The sequence below is a fragment of the Haliotis rufescens genome, unplaced genomic scaffold (genome assembly GCF_023055435.1).
Source record: "Haliotis rufescens isolate VD_foot unplaced genomic scaffold, xgHalRufe1.0.p SCAF_6, whole genome shotgun sequence".
Taxonomy (NCBI): Eukaryota; Metazoa; Mollusca; class Gastropoda; order Lepetellida; family Haliotidae; genus Haliotis; species Haliotis rufescens.
This window is the reverse complement of record NW_025964334.1, coordinates 16,693,070-16,716,386: the sequence shown is the minus strand read 5'-3', so window position 1 is coordinate 16,716,386 and position 23,317 is coordinate 16,693,070. Positions and strand designations below refer to the sequence as shown.

Below are 23,317 nucleotides of genomic sequence, written 5' to 3'. Positions count from 1 at the left end.
GCGCCATGAGCGCTTGTTACGTCGAATACGGTATATATTTTATGACAATTGACTTAAATGGAGCTGGCGCTCTGAATCCATCACTGTAATTAGACACGACCTTTAACTACCTATTTCTAAAATCATTTTTGTGTTTTTTACACATCTCTGCTAAAACATGCATAATTTATTTTTTGACCAGCATGGGCAATATAATATTATTTTATATAATAAGATAAAAGTGACATTTAGAAATTTGCCGGATCAATGAAGATAGGATTGACTTATTGATTTCAATATGCGACGTTTAGATACAGTCACTAATATATAGCATCAAGGACGTGATAAGGTAGTACTCGTTGAATAAACCAAAGTTTGTGCGACGTTAATCAGTAGAAAAAGAACACAGCTGCATATTCAGGGAATTCTACCACAATATTGGAACACTGTTTTGAATAAATCAGTAAAGTTAAAAAATGAAAACAAGACGATTTATTGCTGTTAGTAAACAAAAGTTGTCGCAAAAAAGATTGTTAGATTTGAACATCAATTGCTGGTACGCAAGGCACAAATTTGATAAATCAAATCCGTTTGGAGTTACTCGCCCTTGAGTAACTCTCGCGTTTCAGGTAGGACGCACCTGCAACTTCGTGAAGACATGGGAACTGTGCATGCAAAGGTGCCAAGCTTGTTTTGTTAACATTTGTCAGTTTCATTCGTGTATAATTTAATTGATACACCCTAACGTCGTAATGCTGCTATAAAATGGCATTATGCGTAAGAAGTATTTTACTGGCGATGTGAAAAAAGCGACCGGCACCGAGTCACCTTCGCAAGTTCACGCCAACTGCAGTCTTGCGATTCAACACATTTGAAGACATATTTGTTTGACGTCTCGCTGTACTTGCAGTTTACTGACTGTCACAACCCAGTTTCCATGCGATGCACGTGTACCCCTTTTGTGAACGATGAGTGTTCTACTCTTGCATCATGATGGTGATGATATGAACTAATGTTAGTAGATGATATGAGTAATTTAGTTTATATATATACATTGAATATTCTTGAAAAAAAGTAACTTACGTCTCACAAACATTATGCACATATATTTCCTCACTAAATGCTGATTAACAGTGTTATGGGCATGTGAGTTGTTGGGTTGGGATGGGTAACTCGGTTCGGGTGGTTCCTGAGTAGGACCCGGGTATGCACATTAATACCCGTGGTTAGTCACGTGATATATTGGTTGATGCATGTCATCGTATCCTAATTGCATGGATCGATGCTCATGATTTCAATCACTGGAATGTCTGGTCCGGACTCGATTATTTACAGACCGCCGTCATACAGCTGGAATATTGCTCAATGCGCTGTTAAACAACAAACAAACAACATCAAGCATTACTTTGGGTTTTCGTGCCACATTAAACTGACATGCCTTGATCAAACTAACATACCGTTCAAAAGAGAAGTTATTCTCAATTCTCTCAATCAGTATGTAGGTACATTTACATTGCATGCATATGTTAGCCATTTTGAAATAAGTGACCATTGATGATTAAGTTTTCTGCCACCTCAGATGATTCCTTTGGCACTTTGACACCTCAACGTTGAAACATTTTCCACAAACCATGAATTGAAGAGAATAGTAGCAGACTAGTCATCTAAGCTGCTACAATTTACAGTGTTGCGTCCCTGTGGCGTGCCAGAATCTTATAATGTTTAGTTTAGGTTTTAATGCTGGATTCCCTATGATAATGATTCATGGTGTGTCTGTCTATCTAGACCCGTGAAGATTCCGGGGTAGAATAGGTCTTCAGCAACCCATGATCTAGACCCGTGAAGATTCCGGGTTAGAATAGGTCTTCAGGAACCCATGCTTGCCGTAAACGGTGACTATGCTTGTCGTAAAAGGCGACTAACAGAATCGGGTGGTCAGGCTCGCTGACTTGGTTGATGCATGTCATCGATCCCAATTGCGTGGATCGATGCTCATGTTATCAATCACTGGATTGTCTGGTCCAGACTCGATTATTTATAGACCGCCGTCATATAGCTGGAATATTGCTGAGTGCGGCGTTAAACAAAAAAACCCAACCAATCTGTCTATCTGCTTATTGGCTCCACCTAAGTTGTACATTCTAGAATTGACATCACTTTGGTATTTACTCCCACATTGAGCAATGTATTTTTTGTCACAGGACAGGTTTACAGCTCCATAGTCTAGTAAAGCAGCAGTTATGGAAATTAACTATAATCTGATAATTCCAGTTGAATAATAACATGTTTGAAGTTACTTAAAATGGCAGATTGTTTCCCTGCCTAAACCAGGTACATGATAGATGGTTAACAACCCATAAATTCCGGATATGTAGCCACGAAAGACACATACTTCAAGTAGTGTTGTCCCATGGAAACTCTTTTCAAATTTGACATTCACATTGTACAAACATGATAAATAATAAAAAGACATATTTTACTTTCATCCATTGCCCACATAGTCATATCTATTCTTTATTTTGTAAGGTAATCATTGAAGAGTCAATCATTGCTTTTAATTCACCAGCGACCCGAGGTTTGAGCTAAAACATCAATAATTTCTCCATGTGTCTATAATCTTGAGTTTTCATGTGTGTGAGATACCAAGGCCGAAGGGACATAACTCTTGCTAGACTCTCACAAGTCCAGATCTCTAATCAGGGCTAGGAATTTAACATCCTCAAGTCTTGATTAGATTCCACTGTATGTGTTGTGTTTGATTGTAGTATCAGGGTTTGACATTGACCTACAAAACTCGGGGTCCTGAGGACCCACAATTACTACTTTTAAGGTCCTTACAGCAACTATTTGGGTCCTGTAAAATAATAAAATGATGTTGTGTACTGTACTGTATGGTTTAAAAATTACTTTAATTACAGGAACTTTATATTTGTTGTCAAGAATTTGGTACAATGAATATTGTGTGTTTTTTGGGATGCAATGCACATTTTTTTTCTGGTTCATAACACAGTTGTGTAAAAAACTGAGCATTAATCATGCATTTGCCTGTCACCATGGTCTAAATACACCAGCTGTGTCTTTATTAATGTGGGGGCACGGGTGGCCCAGTCGTCTAAGGCGCCGCAATTCGTTGTACAGCGTTGCGTCCCTTGGGCACACCAGGAACCTCTGATTGTGGGTTCAAATCCCAGCTTCTAGGTTTGTCAGCACCATACCTGTGCTCGTGGGTTTCACCGAAGCGGATAACGTCTAAAACATGCATCGCTTCGGGCTTTCCTCCCACATTAAGCTGACACGCCGTGATATAACTGGATATACTGTTAAATGCAGCATTAAACAGAACTAACTCACTCACTCACTTTATTGATGCAGGAGCCAGAGTGGACTGGCAGCATGCAGGACAGCCAGCCAGGCACTGAGAGGGAGCTTTCCTTTGAAAAGATACCGGTAAGTGATACGTTCATCAATCAGTCTGAATTCCGAAGGATAAGTTCTGAGCCTAACTGTGATGGACTGCGTTTATCAAGTTGGTTGCCGTCAATTTTAAGCATAATCCAAGGTCCACACACTTCTGCAACAATGCAGTGCCTGGATTCCACTGATGTAGAAGGATTCCTCCTGGTGGTGTAGACCTCCTCCGTGGTCTCGTGGTAGAGCATCTGCCCGGAGAGTGGAAGATCCGGGGTTTGATTCCCCTGGGCGTCATACCAAAAGACATTAAAAGATGGTACTTGTTGTTACCCTGTCTGGCGCTCGGCATAAAGGGGCTAAAACAAGGATTCCGCATACTGTGTTCCGAGTTGAGTATTCATGTTAAACTGCGGCATGGTATCTCAGTGAGCTAGCACAATAAATCATTATTTGTCCGGACTAGTACAAGTACATGCACGCACGCATGTTGCTATATAAATGCAATAATCTTGAACGCGACGTTAAACCTAATTTCACCTCATCTGGTGGTGTGAAAAGTCACCCACAGCTGAAATTACATCTTTATCATTTCATAGGCTTGCCGGGTTGTTCATTTGGTTGTTAAGGGTGTACATCCTTTGTAGTTAGGCTCAGACACCCCTCTTAAATGAACAACTACCCGTGAAGATCTGGGTTAGAATTTGTCATGTTGGCGACAATTACAGCAAATAGGTTGCAAATATCTGGTGTCATGACTGATTTTCAGTGATCCATACACATAATTTTCACAGCTATTTTGAACCCGTGAAGATCCAATGAAGCATTGGTCTTCAGCAACCCATGCTTGTCGTGAAAGGTAACTATGCTTGTTGTAAGAGGCGACCAGCGGGATCGGGTGGTCAGGCTCACTGACCTGGTTGATCCATATCACCATATCCCAATTGCGTGGATCGATGCTCAGGGTGTCAATCACTGGATTGGCTCGATTATTGACAGACCACCATCATGTAGCTGGAATATTGCTGAGTGCGGCGTTAAACAACAAGCAAACAAACACGAACATGAACAACATCACCAGTGATCACAGTGTAAGTTGGTGTAAAGTAATGATCCAGTGATATTTTATTGATGCTATGTTTCTGGATGGGGTAGGAGGAGGAGACAATACTCATAGATGAACAGGTGCCATTGACATCGCTTTCATTTTTGTCTTCAGTCTTGAAATGTGGGCAAGTTGATTTAAGTGTCAAGCAGCTGGCTATTCATGCTCAATGTTTATAACACCCTTGGGTATTCCAGGTTACCATGGGGCGGTCGGGTAGCCTAGTACATGTACGTGGTTAAAGGGTTCGCTCGTCACGCCGAAGACCTGGGTTCGATTCCCGACATAGGTACAATGTGTGAAGCGCATTTCTGGTTTCCCCGCCGTGATATTGCTGGAATATTGCTAAAAGCGGCGTAAAACCATACTCACTCACTCACTCGCTCCAGGTTACCATTGATCCCCCCAAACTTCTGCTTGTTTTAAGAGGCGACCAAATGGAATATTGCTGAGTGGCGTCAAATAACAAACAAAAAACTATGTTAATAATGTTTTGTAAATGTTAAATTCAAATTCAACCTTCTGCAGGGGAATCATCATCTCAGTATCGTAAACAACACTCTGTAGAAAGTGTGTCGTAGTTGTTATCACCTGAAACAAGCCCAATTAAGAGGCAGGAAGTACCAGTAGCCTTGAATCAATGTTTGAAAAATTGTGGTTGGGATTCATAAAAAAGTTTTGTGTATTCATGTTCTACAACCTTCGAGGCGCCAGTCATCATGGTCATTGACTTTATTGTTCTAAACAGGATGTTGTTGTTTTTTCAGGTGAAAGTGTGTCGCATTGTCGTTGATGGCCTTGGCAGAACCAAAAATGACATCATTGTCAACGAAGTGCAGCCAATATTTGAGGCAAACAACTTCCAGGATGTGAGTAGTTAAATGTTCTTAAGCATGTTAAATCATAGACCAGACTCATTTGTCTTAATGGGTACCATATTTGGATTCTAATGACCCTTAAAAGTGAAAAGTAGAAAACGGAAGAAATTATTTGAAAAGCACATAAACATTTTTCTCTGTAATTCACATTTATTTGTTCACCTTCCAAGAAACAATTAATTGCAGGACAAAAGGGTTACCCTGGATACCCTGGAAAATATGTTGAAGAATAGAAAAGTTCTCCCTATTGCTTAGATCGATGCTCATCATGTCTGTCACTGGATTGTCTAGTCCTGACTTGATTATTTACTGACTGCCATCTTATAGCTGGAATACTGCTGAGTGCAACATTAGGCACCAAAAAATAAACAAACAAACAAAAGACTTTTTTTGTAGCATATAATATCTATAATCCAGGAAATAAGAAACATTCTGTGAACATTGGGTTATTTTGTCATTTGCCATTCTTGTTTTGTCTGTTAAACATCCTGTAGATTTGCAATTTTGTAAAGCTTATCCGTTCTGACACTGCGCATTTCATCCTTATAGTTTGATCCTTGTGTGAAAACAATCCTAAAACAAGTTTCCAGGTTCATAAAACACCTCACCCAAACACACGCCAGCCATAAACATGGCTACCATCACTAACAATGGACTGCGCACGGCTTCATTCCTGTTTCTCTTAAGCATGGATAGCAAGAAACCGAAAGCGTGTGACAACTAACTACAAGAGAACATTTTAATAAAAACTGCACAGGACCCACACTAGAGTTGGATCATCCTCACTTGCATACTTCATTGGATCACCAAACCCAATCATCAGAGTTCTCTTATATTATATTATATATCAGAGTCTGATATTCAAGCCATGTCTACCACTCTTAGTGTACGTAGCTTCGGACATGGAAAGTAAAGAAAACTGATTGGAGGGACTTTTTTCTGATGGCTGATTCATTTCAACGATCGGAGAGTCTGCAACGATTGATAGGCCTGTGAATTAATAACCAGCAACAATCTCTTCCACGGCATTTTATTGAGATAATGATTTGTGACAAACATTTCACAGGTATTCGTCTCTCTTGACCTCTGTTACATGTTCCACCAAGAACCGATCGGAAGATTGTTGAGGGAGTCCCAGGGAACATGAGATTATTCACCTGCTGATGAACCATGGGGATCGGATGAGGTTCAACGATTGCTCAGGGATCATCAGCATTCATTATGACGTTCGAAGAGCTTCCTCAGATGGCTTGGTATAGATTTGACAATGTGGGTCAATATCATCAAAAGAAGGGAACATTGTCACAAGAGGAGAACTGAGTGGTCACCATGTGGTTCCTTCATCCTGGGACCGCCTCCGTGGTCTAATGGTAGAGTGTCCACCCGGAGAACAAAAGGTCTGGGGTTCAATCCCCAGCCGCGTCATACCAAAAGATGTTAAAAGATGGTACTTTTTGGTTACCCTGTCTGGCGCTCAATATTAAGGGGCTAAAACAAGGACTGGTCGGCTCGGAGTATATTGTGTCTGAGTGTATCTCAGTGTGCTAGCAGGGGCGGTCGGGTAGCCCAGTGGTTAAAGCGTTCGCTCGTCACGCCGAAGACCCGGGTTCGATTCCCGACATGGGTACAATGTGTGAAGCCCATTTCTGGTGTCCCCCGCCGTGATATTGCTGGAATATTGCTAAAAGTGGCGTAAAACCATATTCACTCACTCATTCACTCAGTGTGCTAGCACTATAAATCGGCATCAGTCGGGACTAGTACAAGCAGCCACACACATACACGTGCATGCACGTCGCTATATAAGTGCAATAATCTTGGACGCGACGTTAAACCCCAATTCACCTCACCTCACCTCACCTCACCTCACCTCACCTCACCTCACCTCACCTCCTTCATCCTGGGATCATTGTTCACAGCCATCTTTATGGATATCCAAACCCTGGCTACTGTTTGCAGTTTATTTTTTCACCTGATGTATCTCTACCTGGAGGACAGGATCCTTTGTTCCACAGTATTGAAATTTCACCAGAATGATCATCAGATATTCAAAGATTTTTTTACTTTTTCACGATTATTTGCATGAAAACTCCCACTTATCCATCCTGTGTGCTCAACTAAAGAGAATGAGTAATCCTGGGACGTCACATGATCAAGTTGCGCTGGAGTCCGGCAGTGCACAGTCCATGTTTAGTCATGGTAGCCATGGTTACGGCTGGGGTGTGGCTGGGTGAGGCATTTTTCAAAGCTGGAAACCTATTTTAGGAGTTTTTGACGCAGGGATCGAAAAGGAAGAATGAAATGCACAGTGTGAGATAGGATAAGCATTATTAATATACAATTTAATGTAAAATTTCCAATTCTAATGAATTGCCTTATGAAGTTCATTAATATTTATACATTTTCAGATGGTAAGAATAAGCCATGATGTCAAGACCAGATTTGAACGACTGGGCCTCTTCAAGAACATTTCAATTTCTATCGACACATGTAAAGGTAAGATGTCTGCTGATGTACGTGACTGGATCAAAGATGATGCGAAGATCCGTTCATTTGATTGATGGTCAATGCAAAATATGTAAATACTAAATTCATTATGCATGGCCTCAGAAACTATTACATTTGTTAAGATTCCATGCTTGAGATGGGCAATATAAAGGCAGAAAATTCAAATGCCTAGTTCATAGTTAGCAGTAAATTGAATAATCAGGATATTTGCAGGTCTAGATAGGAATTTAGGAGATTGGTCTCAGGGCTGTATCTTATTTTGCTGTCCCACCCATTTTATGTAACATTTTATCATGCCTCCAAACCCACCCGATAATGACCTCTCCCTAAAAAATATAACATTCAAATCTATAACTTTTTATATGGAAGAAATGAACTGTGTCATTTTGTCTCTCCACCCCTCCCAAACCTCCTTCTATTCCAAGCTTAACTTGAAAACCTTCCTCATATTTAAATGGAATTATGCATATGCAGTGCTCATCAGCTTAACTGGTGCCTTTTGCTATTTTGAAATCTGATAAATTTTATTTTGTTATGTTTCCATGGAAACAGTTTGGTCTCAAACAACTCAAGTCTTCGTTTACGAGCCATAGCTCTCAAACTATTGAATGGTGCAATGGCCATGATGACCACATGCTCACCTACAGCCTTTTCATATTTTTCAATTTTCCACCTTTTTTTTTATTTCTTGTGTTCCACGGAAACAATTTGGACTTAGTCTCAAACAAGTAACAGTTGTTTCCCACCAAATCTCTACACTTTTGACTTTTGATTGACAGATGTGAAGAAAGTTGGTTATGAAGTTACATTTGGTGTGCATGAACTGCGCCCTGTGTCCGGGGGCATCAACACTCTCATTGGCTACAACGATGCAAGTCTGGTGAGTTAATTGACCTTTGTTCATTCTGTTGTTTTGTTTAACACAATATTACAGAAATTGCCTCAGCAATATTACAGCTATATCAGTGTATGGCAGAAGCCTGTAAATAATCAATTCTAGAACAGGCAATACAGTGATCGATATTGTGAGCAATTGAGGAACGACCCGTGAAGGTCCAGTTTAGAAGACGTCTTCAGCAACCCATGCTTGCAGTGAAAGGCGATTATGCATGTCGTAAGAGGCGACCAACGGGCATCAGAAGGTCATGCTCCCTGACTTGGTTGATGTACATCATCATATCACAATTACGTAGATCGATGCTCATGATGTCAATCGCTGGATTGTCTCGTCCAAACTCGATTATTTACAGACCGCTATCATATAACTGGAATATTGCTGAGTGCAGCGTAAAACAACAAACAAATAACCATACGAACAAACAAGCAAACAAAAACAATCAGGGTACAAGAATATGCTATCAACGAAGTCACAGAGTCTGACCACCCAACCTTTTTCGGCTGCCTTAGTTTTACATCAGACAAGGAAATACCTCTCAGTTTTATTAGCACAAAACTTCAGCATGTTCCGAGAATGCCACTTGATGTATATATGACTAAACGTGTAAACTGTCACACGTTGCCAGTGCATAGACGTCATGTAGGTGACACTGGTCAACTTGAGCCGGACTCACAAATAGATACACCCATGTCAGTCCCTGCAATATGATGCAAATGCCTGTCAGTTCTTTTTGAGGGATGGGGGCGGTCGGGTAGCCTAGTGGTCCAAGTGTTCGCTTGTCACGCCCAAGACCCAGGTTTGATTCCCGACATGGGTACATTGTGTGAAGCCCATTTCTGGTGTTCCCCGCCGTGATATTGCTGGAATATTGCTAAAAGCGGCGTAAAACCATACTCACTCACTCACTCACTCTTTGAGGGATGAACCTGGGTCTATGTGCCCCCAAGGATTCCAGGAATATTTTTGAGCTTACAAATTGGGACCCAAGGGGAATTACCATTACACCATAAGGCACACATTACTTGAATTTTAATTACCCCTGTGCATGTTTTAACACTTAAAGCAAATAATATTTTGCAATTATTTTAATTTTATTCTAACCATTAATCCCTATGCAGGGTCAGAATAGCTCTCCAGCACCCTCTGCTGGTCGTAGGAGGTGGCTAAATGGATCAGGTGGTCAGACACTATGACTGTTGATTGCATGCCATGGCACATCAGTGGATAGTTGCTCATCATCATCATTGGGTTGTCAGGTCGAGACTTGATTATTTACATGCTGTTTGATATTGCTGAAATGTTGTTGTGCTGCCTTAAGCAACAAACAAACTGCATACAGTAGAACACTGATATAACGAACTACAAGGGACCAGAGAAATCAGTTCGTTATATATCCGTTGTTCGTTATACACGTTTTCGCTTGGAAACATCGGCCTTGTGTATTTTATGTTAACATGTTTTATATACCACTTTTGATATGTTTGCTGGTGTTTAAAACAAATGACTGACTATCACCATCGTCATTATGACGGGACGGACTGATGCTCAGTCGGTGTGCCTCTTCTTGTTTGTTATCATGATAAAACCTGGTCTGCAGAAATAGTTAGTATTGAAATGGAAAACTCAAAACAAGTATCAACATACCTGGTATGCTGATTTTAGAGAACCATGTATTGTATTGTAATATGTACTGCTTCTATAGCATCTTCCTGAGGCAAGGGAGTCAACTGACTATAAAAGTCCAATTTACACCCTTGCCGAACTAGGCTTGAGTCATGGAGTTTTTGGATGGACTGACAAGTCTATGCATAGTCCAATCAAAATCGCGTAACAAAATCAACATCTGGTTTTTAAACTGCTGGGCAAATTTCGGTCGATTGCAGTATTTGCCAAGCATGCGTACCACCATCTCTGCGTCAACAGATGTTTTCCAAATCTTTTCATGTTTTTAATTAAGGTGCTCTCATGATTCGATGTACTTCATGGAGTAAGACCCGTTTCATCACAATATAGATCTTGATTATCAATCAGATCGTTTTGACTGGGTGCTGCCGTTTTGTTTGAAGCAAATGCAAGTGATATACATCACTTTCATCACTCCTTTCTCTCGACAGTTGTTTGGGCTGCGTCTTCCTAACCTGTTCGGTCGGGGTGAGCGTGTCCAGGGCGATTATACACACGGAACCAAGCAGTCACGTGGATACCATCTCACCTTTAACAAGCCACTCAATGGCAACCCAGACATGGTGTATGTAGTGTCAGGGATTAGCCTGGAAAGGTTTACCTATGAGAGAAAAATCTCCCTTAGATCGAAAATCAATGAGATTTTTAGGAGTGTTATGAGACTTTGCTGATTATCTGATGCAGGGTGTCTGCATTCCCATCCTCTTCCAAGCCATTATATGAATACTATACAATGTTTTTCAACGAAACTTGCCATATGCATTACGCATCAGCTTAACTAGCTTAACTTTTGCTATTAAATTTTATATTTAATGTTTCCATGGAAACAATTTCGACATTCTCAAACACAGATAGGGTTCATTTCCAGGCCATAACTCTCAAACAAATGAATATTTTTGCATGAAACTATTCCTGTGTAATGACCGTATGCTCAACTATTGCCTTTTCATATTTTTATGTTTTTATGTTTTTAAGTTTTTAATTTGTTGTGTTTCTATGGAACTAATTTGGACTAAGTCTCAAAGAAGCAGTTTTTTTTCCACCAAAACTCTATAGTTAATGAATATTTCTGCATGAAACCATTATCCTTCTAAGCTATAATTTGCTATTATTGGTTTTTTGGGGGGGATTTGAAATCACATTTACAGTAACAACTTGAACTAATGCATCAGAAACAGGAGACATATGTTTTTGAGTAAAATACATTCTGGTTTCCTTCAGGTTTGGTACGACCATCTACCAGAATCATGGAGAATACCCATGGAGTGGCTACAAGGAGACAGACAGGGGCGTGGCACTTGATATCACTGTGAGTAGTGGTGTAGCATTAACATGATAAAGGTCAGCATGGTAGTGATGGAAACTCACATGTTTTCAGGGAATGATGTTCCACAGAAAAACATGCTCAAAATTACAATTGTGTTATTTCACATTGGGAGCGGTGGGGTTAAAACGGACGCTCATTTTGGCCGGAGATCCAGGTTCAATTCCCCACACGGCTACAATATGTAGTCCATTTCAGCCATCCATATTGGTCGTAAGAGGTGACTTAATGGATCGTGTCATCAGTCTTGGTGACCTTGTTTTGATAACGTGTCACCATACCTTGATGAAGTGGAAGATTGCTCATCACAGGATTGTCTGGTTCCGACTTGATTCTTGGCTGGAATAGTGCCGAGAGTGGCATTAAACAGTAAACAAATAGAGAAAAAGCAACTGATAACAATGCATTTGATTGTATATGTATATGTATATGTATATTGTATATATATGTATGTATATTTGTGCTGCAGTTCCCAACAATATTCGGGTCTCACTCCATCAAGTGGGAGGGAGTGTGGCGGGATTGAACATGTATATTTGTGCTGCAGTTCCCAACAATATTCGGGTCTCACTCCATCAAGTGGGAGGGTGTTTGGAGGGATTGAACATGTATATTTGTGCTGCAGTTCCCAACAATATTCGGGTCTCACTCCATCAAGTGGGAGGGAGTGTGGAGGGATTGAACATGTATATTTGTGCTGCAGTTCCCAACAATATTCGGGTCTCACTCCATCAAGTGGGAGGGAGTGTGGAGGGATTGAACATGTATATTTGTGCTGCAGTTCCCAACAATATTCGGGTCTCACTCCATCAAGTGGGAGGGTGTGTGGAGGGATTGAACATGTATATTTGTGCTGCAGTTCCCAACAATATTCGGGTCTCACTCCATCAAGTGGGAGGGAGTGTGGAGGGATTGAACATGTATATTTGTGCTGCAGTTCCCAACAATATTTGGGTCTCACTCCATCAAGTGGGAGGGAGTGTGGAGGGACCTGAGGGCATTGTCCAGAACCACTTCATTCGCAGTTCGGGAACAGGCTGGACATTCCATCAAGTCCAGTGTCCAGGTGAGAGTCTTCATAGTCAATCAGTACCGTACTTTGTTGTTGAACATAGGATTTTAAAGAAAGATATCCTAATGTTGTTTGATATGATTTCCCAAAATGTTGAAATAAGCGTTTTACATGCATCATGTACATATTTCCATTATGTCACAGCATGGTTGCAAGTTATGCCAGAATAAAGTTCAAAGTACTCTGTCTCACAAATGGGTGTCAACTTGACCTAGCACCTACTGATGTAATCAACCTACTGTACAAGTACAGGTCCAAGAGGTCTCTGCATTTGGACAATCAGTGCTTCTTGTGAGACAAACTAACTAGTTATGGAAAGAAATCAGTGGGGTTTTTTTCAGAATTGTGAAATAAACTACCTCTGACATAAAACTCCAACTTGGGACAGGTTCAAATCTCAGCTAAATTTTCTTCTGTTTCACTAGTATTATATGTCATGATATATGCTGATTGTAGCCCTTTGGGCATGCAGAGCGTGTATAGAGGCTAGCGCTGACTGACTGACTGACTGACTGACTGACTGACTGGTCTTTGTGAAATGGTCTCCATTGCAGCTGGTGTCGTTTTGCTATGACTCACTATGATTTGCTATGAATCTATGAATTTGTGAACCAGGAATCATGGAAGTGAAGCAAGCTTTGATAACAACTTCTTTAGTGTACTATTATAGCGATGTTTTGGTATAGGTCAGATCCTCTATATTCTGGCTTGGCAACCGTATAAGGATCTGTACCGAAATGTCACTATTGATTCGACGTAACAAGCGCCCAGGGCGCTCTCAAAATTAGAAATAGGGGGCTCTTATTAGAATATTATTTTGGTGGAAAAAAACAGAGTTGAAAGATAAATATCGTTATTTATACTGAAATATTTATGTACGACACATATATTTTTCCATAATTTAATTGCCCATAATTAAGGGTGCATATAACAGATGAGTGCATATTATACGCGAATAAATAAGTCTTGTGTACATTGATCAATCGGAAGGGGTGCTAATTGGGATTGTTCACTAGCCAATATCTTAGCAAAAGTCCCCGTGGGCGCTTATTAGAGCGGGGTGCTTATTACATCCAATACGGTATTATAATACATAAAAGAAGGTGTTATCCATAAATTGTGTCCACTTTGTAATCTGTCAAGTTCAAAGAAGTGCCCATCAAATAATTCAGGATATTTTCTTGGAAAACTCTGACCCCAAATCCCAAAGATAATGTGAGTTCAGCTGAATTCATCATGTTCATGTCTGTAGAGTTTGTCACTGAATGTTGCAGCACCTGTTTGTTCGGGACAAGAGAGACGACCCTATTCTGCCATCCCGGGGCTCGCTGTTGAAACTCACACAGGTGCGTACCGTCTTATTGAGATTTTACTGTAGTCTGTTCAACATGGGGAATCCAAGTTAGAATAGTTCCTCAGCTAACCTATGCTGGCAACAAAATGGTCGGGTGGTCAGGCTTGGTTGATTGAGTGGCGGATTATTGCTCACAATATTCAGAGCTACAGATAAGCTGCATTTTGCGTAAAATACCCCCCAAAACTATTCAAAACCCAATTACTTTTAAATAACTTGCGTACAGAAACGCATGTATTAAATGAAAACTCAATTGTTTGAAAATATTTCATGTAAATACCCAATGAAGCTTTTTCAGCATGTGTACAACAGAGCTAATTTCTGGAACACAATTATGAGCTAATGAAGTTTCTGAGTGAAGCCTATACTTAGAACCGTCATATACATCTAAAACATTATTTCATTATTTTTAAATCTCAAATGCTTACTCATTTTGGGAAAAACCCAGTGTTGATTAGATGAATGAAAAAAAATTGGTTACCCAATGAAAAATGTAATAACCGAATTAAAATAGAAACCTTCGAGTAAAAACTCAATTGCTCAAAAGGTTATCTGGAGCTCTGAAACTGTGCACATTATCATGATTATCTTAGTTTGAAGAAAGTTTTCTGATGCCTGTAAATTGTGCCGATTTTCTGGTGTTTCATTGACATGAAAAGGGTGAAGCAGAGCAGATATTGAGTACAGTTACACTCATCTTCTCGAGGCAAGAGAGTTAACTGACTATAAAAGTCCAGTTTCCACCCTTGCAGAATTAGGCTGGTATTATGGAGTTACATTTTGTCTGGACTAATGAGTCTATGTATAGTCCAATCAAAATCGCGCAACAAAATTGAAGTCCGGTTCGTAAACTTTCATGCAGATTTCGGTCGAATGCAGGATTTGTAAAGCATGTGCACCGCTGGCTCGTTGTCAACAGATATTTTCTAAATCTTTTCATGTTTTAAATCAAAGTGCTCACATGATCTGATGCACTTTGCAATGTAAGACTCGTTTCATCACAATAAAGATCTTGACTATTGATCAGATTGTCTTGACCGGGCTGCCATTTTGTTTTAAGCAAATGCAAGTGATATGAGAGGCGGAATCTGCTTGGTCAATAGGAGAGGCATAGAAGGGACATAACTCGTAATAGCCACTGGTGGCGCTACGATAGAGCCCAGGAATTCCAGCCTAGTTCGGCAAGGGGCAAGGAAACTGGACTTTTAAAGTCAGTTAACTCCCTTGCATCAGGAAGATAAGTTACACTGTGCTACTGACACTCTCTCTGAATAACCCTCTGATGAACAAAGATAGCCAGCATGTGTTGTTATCACGTTATGTCCCAGTATGTGTGATGTAATTGCATGTTTCTTAAACAGTGGTACACTGGAGGGGTGAGTAATAAGATGTTATGATTCGTGATTGAACATGGTTGAAAGTTGAAATTCAGATTCTGGTTTGCTAACTATCTTGAATATGTCTTGTGCAGGCTCAGAACACTGTTGTCACTAAGTTTCATATTTAGTTTCAGTTTCTGTTTACAGGTATGCAGTAAATCTTACCTGATTTTTACAAGATTTAAAACTATGTGTATGAACCATTTATTGATCATTAGAACCCACATGTCTCTCCCTTCAATAATCATCTGGTTCCATTAGTTGAATATACCAGAATCTGTGACATTATTAACAGGAAATTACTATCAAATATTACTATCCTGCTATGATAGTTAGCAGTTTGCTCTTATCTTCAGGGGCGGTCGGGTAGCCTAGTGGTTTAAGCGTTCGCTCGTCACGCCGAAGACCTGGGTTCGATTCCTGACATGGGTACAATGTGTGAGGCCCATTTCTGGTGTCCCCCGCCGTGATATTGCTGGAATATTGCTAAAAGCGGCGTAAAACCATACTCACTCACTCACTCACTCTTATCTTCATTCATCTTCCTGAGGCAAGGGAGTTAACTGACTATAAAAGTCCAGTTTCCACCCTTGCCGAAGCAAAGCATGTGTACTGCTAACTGGACATTGCCAGATATTTTGCAAGTCATTTCTTGTTTGTAATCAAGGTGCTCAAGTGATTTTATGCACTTTGCGGGGCAAGTCCCATTTTAATACAATATAGATCTTGATTATCGATCAATTTCCCATTAATTGTATGATTTTATGTGGAGTTACAAGGACATAAGGTAGACATGTGATTATCGCCTTCCACTGGTGGCCTAGACATCTACTTAGGTGCCGCATTGCGCCATGCAGAGTTACTTCCCTTGGATACTCCAGAAACCTATGTTTGTGGGATTGATTGTTTCTAGGCTTGTCTCCATGCTCGTTGGTTTCACCAAAGTGGTAAACATCTAAGACATGAATCTCTCCGGGCTTACCTCCCTAGTCAAGCTGACATGCTGGGATGTAACTGGAATACTGTACCACATTGTACAAAGCTGTGTTAAACCCATTTCACTCACTCACTCCATTCAATCAGTAAACGAAGATCATACATACAGGTATGCCAGCTGAAAAGGATAGATGGGTAATTACACACAGTGTACTCATACATTGATGGTTTACTTACAAGTCCATTTGAATTTGTATGCAATTCAATATCAATTGTGTAACTTTGATGGTTATTTGTTGTGAGTATTTTATGCCAATAAGTAGCTTATCTGGAGCTTATTGTGACCAAAACCCTGCACAAACCCTGCATGGGGTTCCACAATCTCATTAAAATCAGATCTTAGTTCTCGCAGCCTCAAAACAAAGATCTGAAGACATCCCATTACGGGTCACGTCAGACCAACTGTCGCAAACTCTGACCGACGAATGGAATTACTGACAAGAAGTTGATATTAGCCAGTTAGAAGGCAGCTTTCTCGTGCTTTACGGCACTAATTTCAAATTGGCGACTACGCTTCCAATCATATTTTGACAAATTCTCGCTTTAAAATTTGAAACCAGAACAACATGAACAAAAGAACATTCTCGAATGGCTAATATATGGTCTAGATTGTATAGATTCAGTCGTTAAGCCCATAACTATCGTTCAGAATACCCCGTTTTAAAATTTTCGAGGCTGCAAGATGAGAAATCACATTCCGACTTTCACTTTCATGAGCTGGTAAGCGACGCTCTGATTGGTCGGATGAAAGGTCGTTCTGACGTGACCCCTAATGGGATGTCCTCAGATGTTTGTTTAGCTGGAGCAAGAACTAAGATCTGATTTTAATGAGATTGGGGGTTCCAAGGAGGAATAGATCTCCAGTGTCCCCGATGCTCATCAAGAGAGCTGGTTAATGAGGACCATACAGTCACAGTGTGTCACCAGGCTGATTGGGTATCATCGTGAATTGTAGCACACGCCATCAAAATATAGTTGGCCCGATCCAGTTATTTAAAGGTTGACATGATGTAACTGGAACATGACTGACTGTGGCATAATATGTTTGTTTGTTTGTTAGTTAAACACTGCACTCAGCAATATTCCAGCTATATGATGGCTGCCAGTAAATAATTGAGTCTGGACCAGACAATGCTGCGACGATTGTTATGAGCAAAGATACATGGTGTCAGAGCGTGAAGACCCGCTATCAACCAAGTCACTGAGTAGCACCACCTGCTCATTTGTATCACTCTTACAACTAGCATAGGTTGCTGGGGACCTATTCTAAACTGGAATCCCCACAGGGTGGCATAAAACACTATTCACTTAGCTCCCTCACTTGTGTGTGCCGTGTTTCTTGATGATTTGAACTGTATTTACAGGAATATGCTGGTCTGGGAGGAAACGTACAGTTTGCTAAACAAGACGTAGAATACCAGTTCAACCAGAGTTTAGCCTGGGACACGGTAAGTCACAGAGCAGTTACCATGGATACAGGAATTTGAAAATAAAGCAATGTCTGTTGTCATTGTTAAGTATTGCAGAGCACAGCCTTTATAACACTGAAGACTGAAAAACAGCTGCTTGAAATATGACTTGTTGTAACATGCTGATTTTTTATATGATATTCTTTTGATAAACCTATAATTTCATGAATGTGTAATAAAAGTAAACAGCCTGTTTCTCTTTCCATGGAGTCTGTGAACTAGTTTCAGATATGAACTAATGCTCAGAGTAGGTCCAGGGGCGGTTGGGTAGCCTAGTGGTTAAAGTGTTTGCTTGTCATGCCGAAAACCTGGGTTTGATTCCCGACATGGGTACAATGTGTGAAGCCCATTTCTGGTGTCCCCCACCGTGATGTTGCTGGAATATTGCTAAAAGCGACATAAAATCAAACTCACTCACTCAATCAATCACTCAGAGTAAGTCAAAGTTAGGCTTGCACAAGTCTGAGGCAATAAGTATTAGTTTAAATCATAATTTCTTGATTATATAAATTAAAAGAACAAGTTGTCCCTATGTACTGTCTGCTTATTGAGATTTGACTATTATTAGGATAGAATTACTATATACCCATGGACAGTTCAGCCTTGGAGCAAGGCTAGTCCAAGTAGGTGAAGTAAGTTTTAGATGGTACTTCTTTCATTTCACTTGTGCTGTATTTCTCCCAGCCAGCAATAACACTAAGACAGTGGTTTTTAATGTTTTTATGCCGCCAACTATGTTTTCATGTTCAGTGCTTAAGATTACCTGGTGGCTTGGCCATTAGCATAGAGAGAAAAAAATGCCCTCCGTTCGGAGCAGTAACAGTTTGATGAATAACATTGACACGCTGGTGTGTGGACTTGAAAATGTTGTTATTAGATGTACAAATGGATCTGGTCTGAAAATCTAACAATGTCTGATTCTCTTTGAAAACACACTTGGGTGTTACATTTACTCTTTGCAAATGTGAGGCGGTGGGGTAGCCTAGCGGTTAAAGCGTTCGCTCGTCATGCCGAAGACCCGGGTTCGATTCTCCACATGGGTACAATGTGTGAGGCCCATTTCTGGTGTCCCCCGCCGTGATATTGCTGGAATATTGCTAAAAGCGGCGTAAAACCATACTCACTTACTCACTTTGCAAGTGTGATCATTACCTAAAGGAGACCTTAAGTTTTGCCATCTCAAGTTTCGATTGTACAATCGTCAGGATGGTATTCTACAGTTGAGTGACTAATGGGATATTGCTTCTGTTCCTTTAAGGTATTACAAGTTTCTCTTGCTGGAGGCATTTTGAAGTCCCTTGACCCTAAACATGAGGTCAAGGTGAACGACCGTTTCTTCCTTGGGGGTCCCCTGACACTGAGAGGCTTCAGTTTGAAGGGGGTGGGGCCACACAGTGATGGTGAGTCTTGAACATCGTTGACGGTAGGGGCTTATCTCTCCCTGCTATGAGGGATGTGGCCACACAGTGACGGTGGTTGTGGGAGGGGCAAGACACCCACTTCTGTAGGTGGTCATGTAGATCTTTCCGAACCTGATGTAAGGGGGTGGGGCCACACAGTGATGGTGGGTCTGGGAGGGGCAACACACCCACCACTGTAGGGGTCGTGTAGATCTTTCCGAACCTGATGTAAGGGGGTGGGGCCACACAGTGATGGTGGGTCTGGGAGGGGCAACACACCCACCACTGTAGGGGTCGTGTAGATCTTTCCCAACCTGATGTAAGGGGGTGGGGCCACACAGTGACGGTGGTTGTGGGAGGGGCAACACACCCACCACTGTAGGGGGTCATGTAGATCTTTCCGAACCTGATGTAAGGGGGTGGGGCCACACAGTGATGGTGGGTCTGGGAGGGGCAACACACCCACCACTGTAGGGGTCGTGTAGATCTTTCCCAACCTGATGTAAGGGGGTGGGGCCACACAGTGATGGTGGGTCTGGGAGGGGCAACACACCCACCACTGTAGGGGGTCATGTAGATCTATCTCTACCTGCTATGAGGGGGTGGGGCCACACAGTGATGGTGGGTCTGGGAGGGGCAACACACCCATCACTGTAGGGGGTCATGTAGATCTATCTCTACCTGCTATGAGGGGGTGGGGCCACACAGTGATGGTGGGTGTGGGAGGGTCAAGACACCCAACACTGTAGTGGTCATGTAGATCTTTCGCTACCTGCTACAAGGAAGCAGGGCCTTTAACACAAAAGAAACTGGGTAACTGTAAACCGAAATTGTTTTTGAATATGTGTTTTGAAGCTAAAATGGTCAACAAATATTAACATTTATGTAGAGAATCACAAATCAGTATCAAGTGTTTCGTATGAATTTTATTAAGTCGCTATGCAGATCATGTAAAGATGTAAAAAGGTGAATATATATTTTATTACAAATAGAGAATGCTGTAGGACGAAGTGCCTGCATCTGGTTAATGCATCTGTTGCAGGTAACGCTCTGGGAGCAGATGCCTATTGGCTGGCGGCCCTCCACATGTACACCCCACTCCCCTTCCGGCCGGGGAAAGGAGGCTTCGGGGAACTCTTCCGCACCCACTTCTTCATCAATGCTGGAAACATAGGAAATATAAGCTTAAGTAAGTTTATTGCTGAGATTGTTGGATCAATGGAAAATATAATTTCACGCTTGTAATGATATGATGTTTTGTTTTCATATTATATTGATAAATATAACATTTGTAGCATTTGTTACGTTGTCTTGATGTTTCCTAGCATGGTGAGGACACGTCATTGACAAGTAATTAAGATTTTATCAAATTTAAAAAGTTTGAACTACACTTGAAACACATTAGATGCCCATAACAGATGATACTAGTAGAATACTCTCAGGCTTCATTACCTGATTATATTCCGGGGTGGTCGGGTAGCCTAGTGGTTAAAGCGTTCACTCGTCACGCCGAAGACCCGGGTTCGATTTCCGGGTCACAATATGTGAAGCCCATTTCTGGTGTCCCCCACTGTGATATTGCTTGAATATTGTTAAAAGCGGCGTTACACCATACTCTCTCACTCACTCACTGATCATATTCCTGATTGCAAACAAGCTGTATGTGATTCACTCAATGGTCATTGTTTTACTCTTGCATAGGACTGCAACGAATATGCTATGAGGCGAATATGATACATATCACGAATATATGGTAACAAATATGAACATTTACCGGGGTATGCACAAATACAGTAACAGGTCATTAGTTGATGTATTATTCATTATATTCAGTAAACAATAACAAAATATATTATTTGACATTGTTTGACCATGTTGACAGTGTCAATGATTATTATTATAGTGTACATTTATATACTGCACTTATCCAGGTACTAGTATCTGCTAACTTGTGACAAAGACCGAGGACCACATTACTGTCAAATTAAATATATAAGAGTGCTGTCTTTGAAGAAATCTACACATGCATATTATTAGTTCTTGTGGATGTTTTTAGTTAAAAACATCATTTTATTAAAAATGTTTTGTAAATATTTGATTCTTGTGTCCACAATTAACGAATTCAATTCATGAAGGGATACGGTTCGATTCACCGAATACACGAGCGATTCAAAACAGCCCTACTCATGCATACATTCTGGTATGACTAGAGATTTTCTCCTTATTTGTACAATCAACTTGTTTTATTTTTCAAAGGTTAGCATTCTTTTGTATTGGACAAGTCAATTCCAATTATCCAAGGTATACAGACCAGCTGTATGCTCAGATTTGACATCTGATTTTAAGGTGCTTTGGACTTCTAATTTTGCAATCCTTTTCTTTATTCAAGACTCAGATATTCGTGAAAACTTCTGTCACATGGCGGAGACATTTCGGTGGGCATACGGCGGGGGCATCGTCTTGCGGATGGGCCGTGTAGCCAGGATGGAACTCAATTATGTGATACCTATGCAAGCACAAAGAGGAGACAGGTGGGTACCGACGTTATCTCTTTCAGCATACTGAGTGCCCTTTTTTTCAGCACCACACCTGTACTCTTCGGTATTATCAAAGTTGTAAACATCACTTTGGGCTTTCCTCCCACATGCCGTGAAATACTGTTCAAAGCAGCGTTAAACTCACTCACTCTCTTTCTCTCAAGTATGCTCTCTCTCATGCACGAACGCACGCACGCACGCTCACTCACTCACCATGGAATCTCAAAGAGCTTGTCATTAATCATACATACATACATACATACATACATACATACATACATACATACAGACATACATACAGACATACATACAGACATACATACAGACATAATAGGCAAGCAATAGGCAATAATACATACATACATACATACATACATACATACATACATACATACATACATACAGACATACATACAGACATACATACAGACATACATACAGACATAATAGGCAAGCAATAGGCAATAATAGGCAATAATCTTGAATGCTACATTAAGCCCCATTTCACCTCCCCTCACCTGCTACAAATGAACAACATTGGATCCCTCAAAAATTTGATCCAAGATTTGAATGTTGACTTCTAATACATATTCATGCTTCATGCTTCATGCTTCATGCTTCATGCAATTCAATGTTTTTTTATATTAAATGTGCTGAGTGTTTGATACTGAATATGTTGCCATTTTTTCCTTTCAGTATTAATGCCGGTTTACAATTTGGTATTGGGCTCACCTTTTTATGATCACCGCCAACCATAGAGCTGTCACATCATTCACTGATGGATCAACTTGCCTTTGTGTGTGACGTACTGAGCATGACAGGAAGTGCCTACAAGTATGCTGGAATATTTCTAAGATAATCAACCGGAACCTCAGACATTTTGTAACTGAAGGAGAATGTGTTTGTAGTCAATTAGGATGTGCATCTGTACTGTTGTATATAACAGATCATCTCTTCATGATCACTGTCTATCATTCTACATCATCAAGGTGCTGTGTGGGATGGAACTGAGAGGACCATTACTAGTTTTGCGGAGCCATTACGATATTTTGAACCCAATGCTGGGGGCAGGGGTGGCCCAGTCATCTAAGGCGACGCAATTCGTTGTGCAGAGCTGCGTCATTGGGCACGCCAGAAACCTATGATTGTGGGTTCGAATCCCGGTTCGCCCCGATTATGTTTCTAGGTTTGTCAGCACCATACCCGTGCTCGTGGGTTTCACCGAACTGGTAAACATCTGAGACCTGCATTACTTCGGGCTTCCCTCCCACATTAAGCTGACACGCCGTGATATAACTGGAATACTATTAAAAGCGGCGTTAAACCC

General features: G+C 40.8%; 1 protein-coding gene across 1 annotated transcript; it reads left to right on the top strand.

The window, feature by feature from the left end:
• Positions 1–593: 593 nt before the first annotated feature.
• Positions 594–23,178, top strand: LOC124140569 (sorting and assembly machinery component 50 homolog). The gene is made up of 14 exons (XM_046508213.2): positions 594–658; positions 3,352–3,426; positions 5,260–5,361; positions 7,779–7,866; positions 8,658–8,758; positions 10,891–11,024; positions 11,681–11,768; positions 12,721–12,849; positions 14,130–14,201; positions 17,949–18,032; positions 19,312–19,453; positions 20,496–20,642; positions 21,843–21,984; positions 22,687–23,178. Exons 1-14 carry the CDS (start codon positions 638–640, stop codon positions 22,730–22,732), a joined length of 1,371 nt encoding a protein of 456 aa, XP_046364169.2. The 5' UTR covers positions 594–637; the 3' UTR covers positions 22,733–23,178.
• Positions 23,179–23,317: the final 139 nt, after the last annotated feature.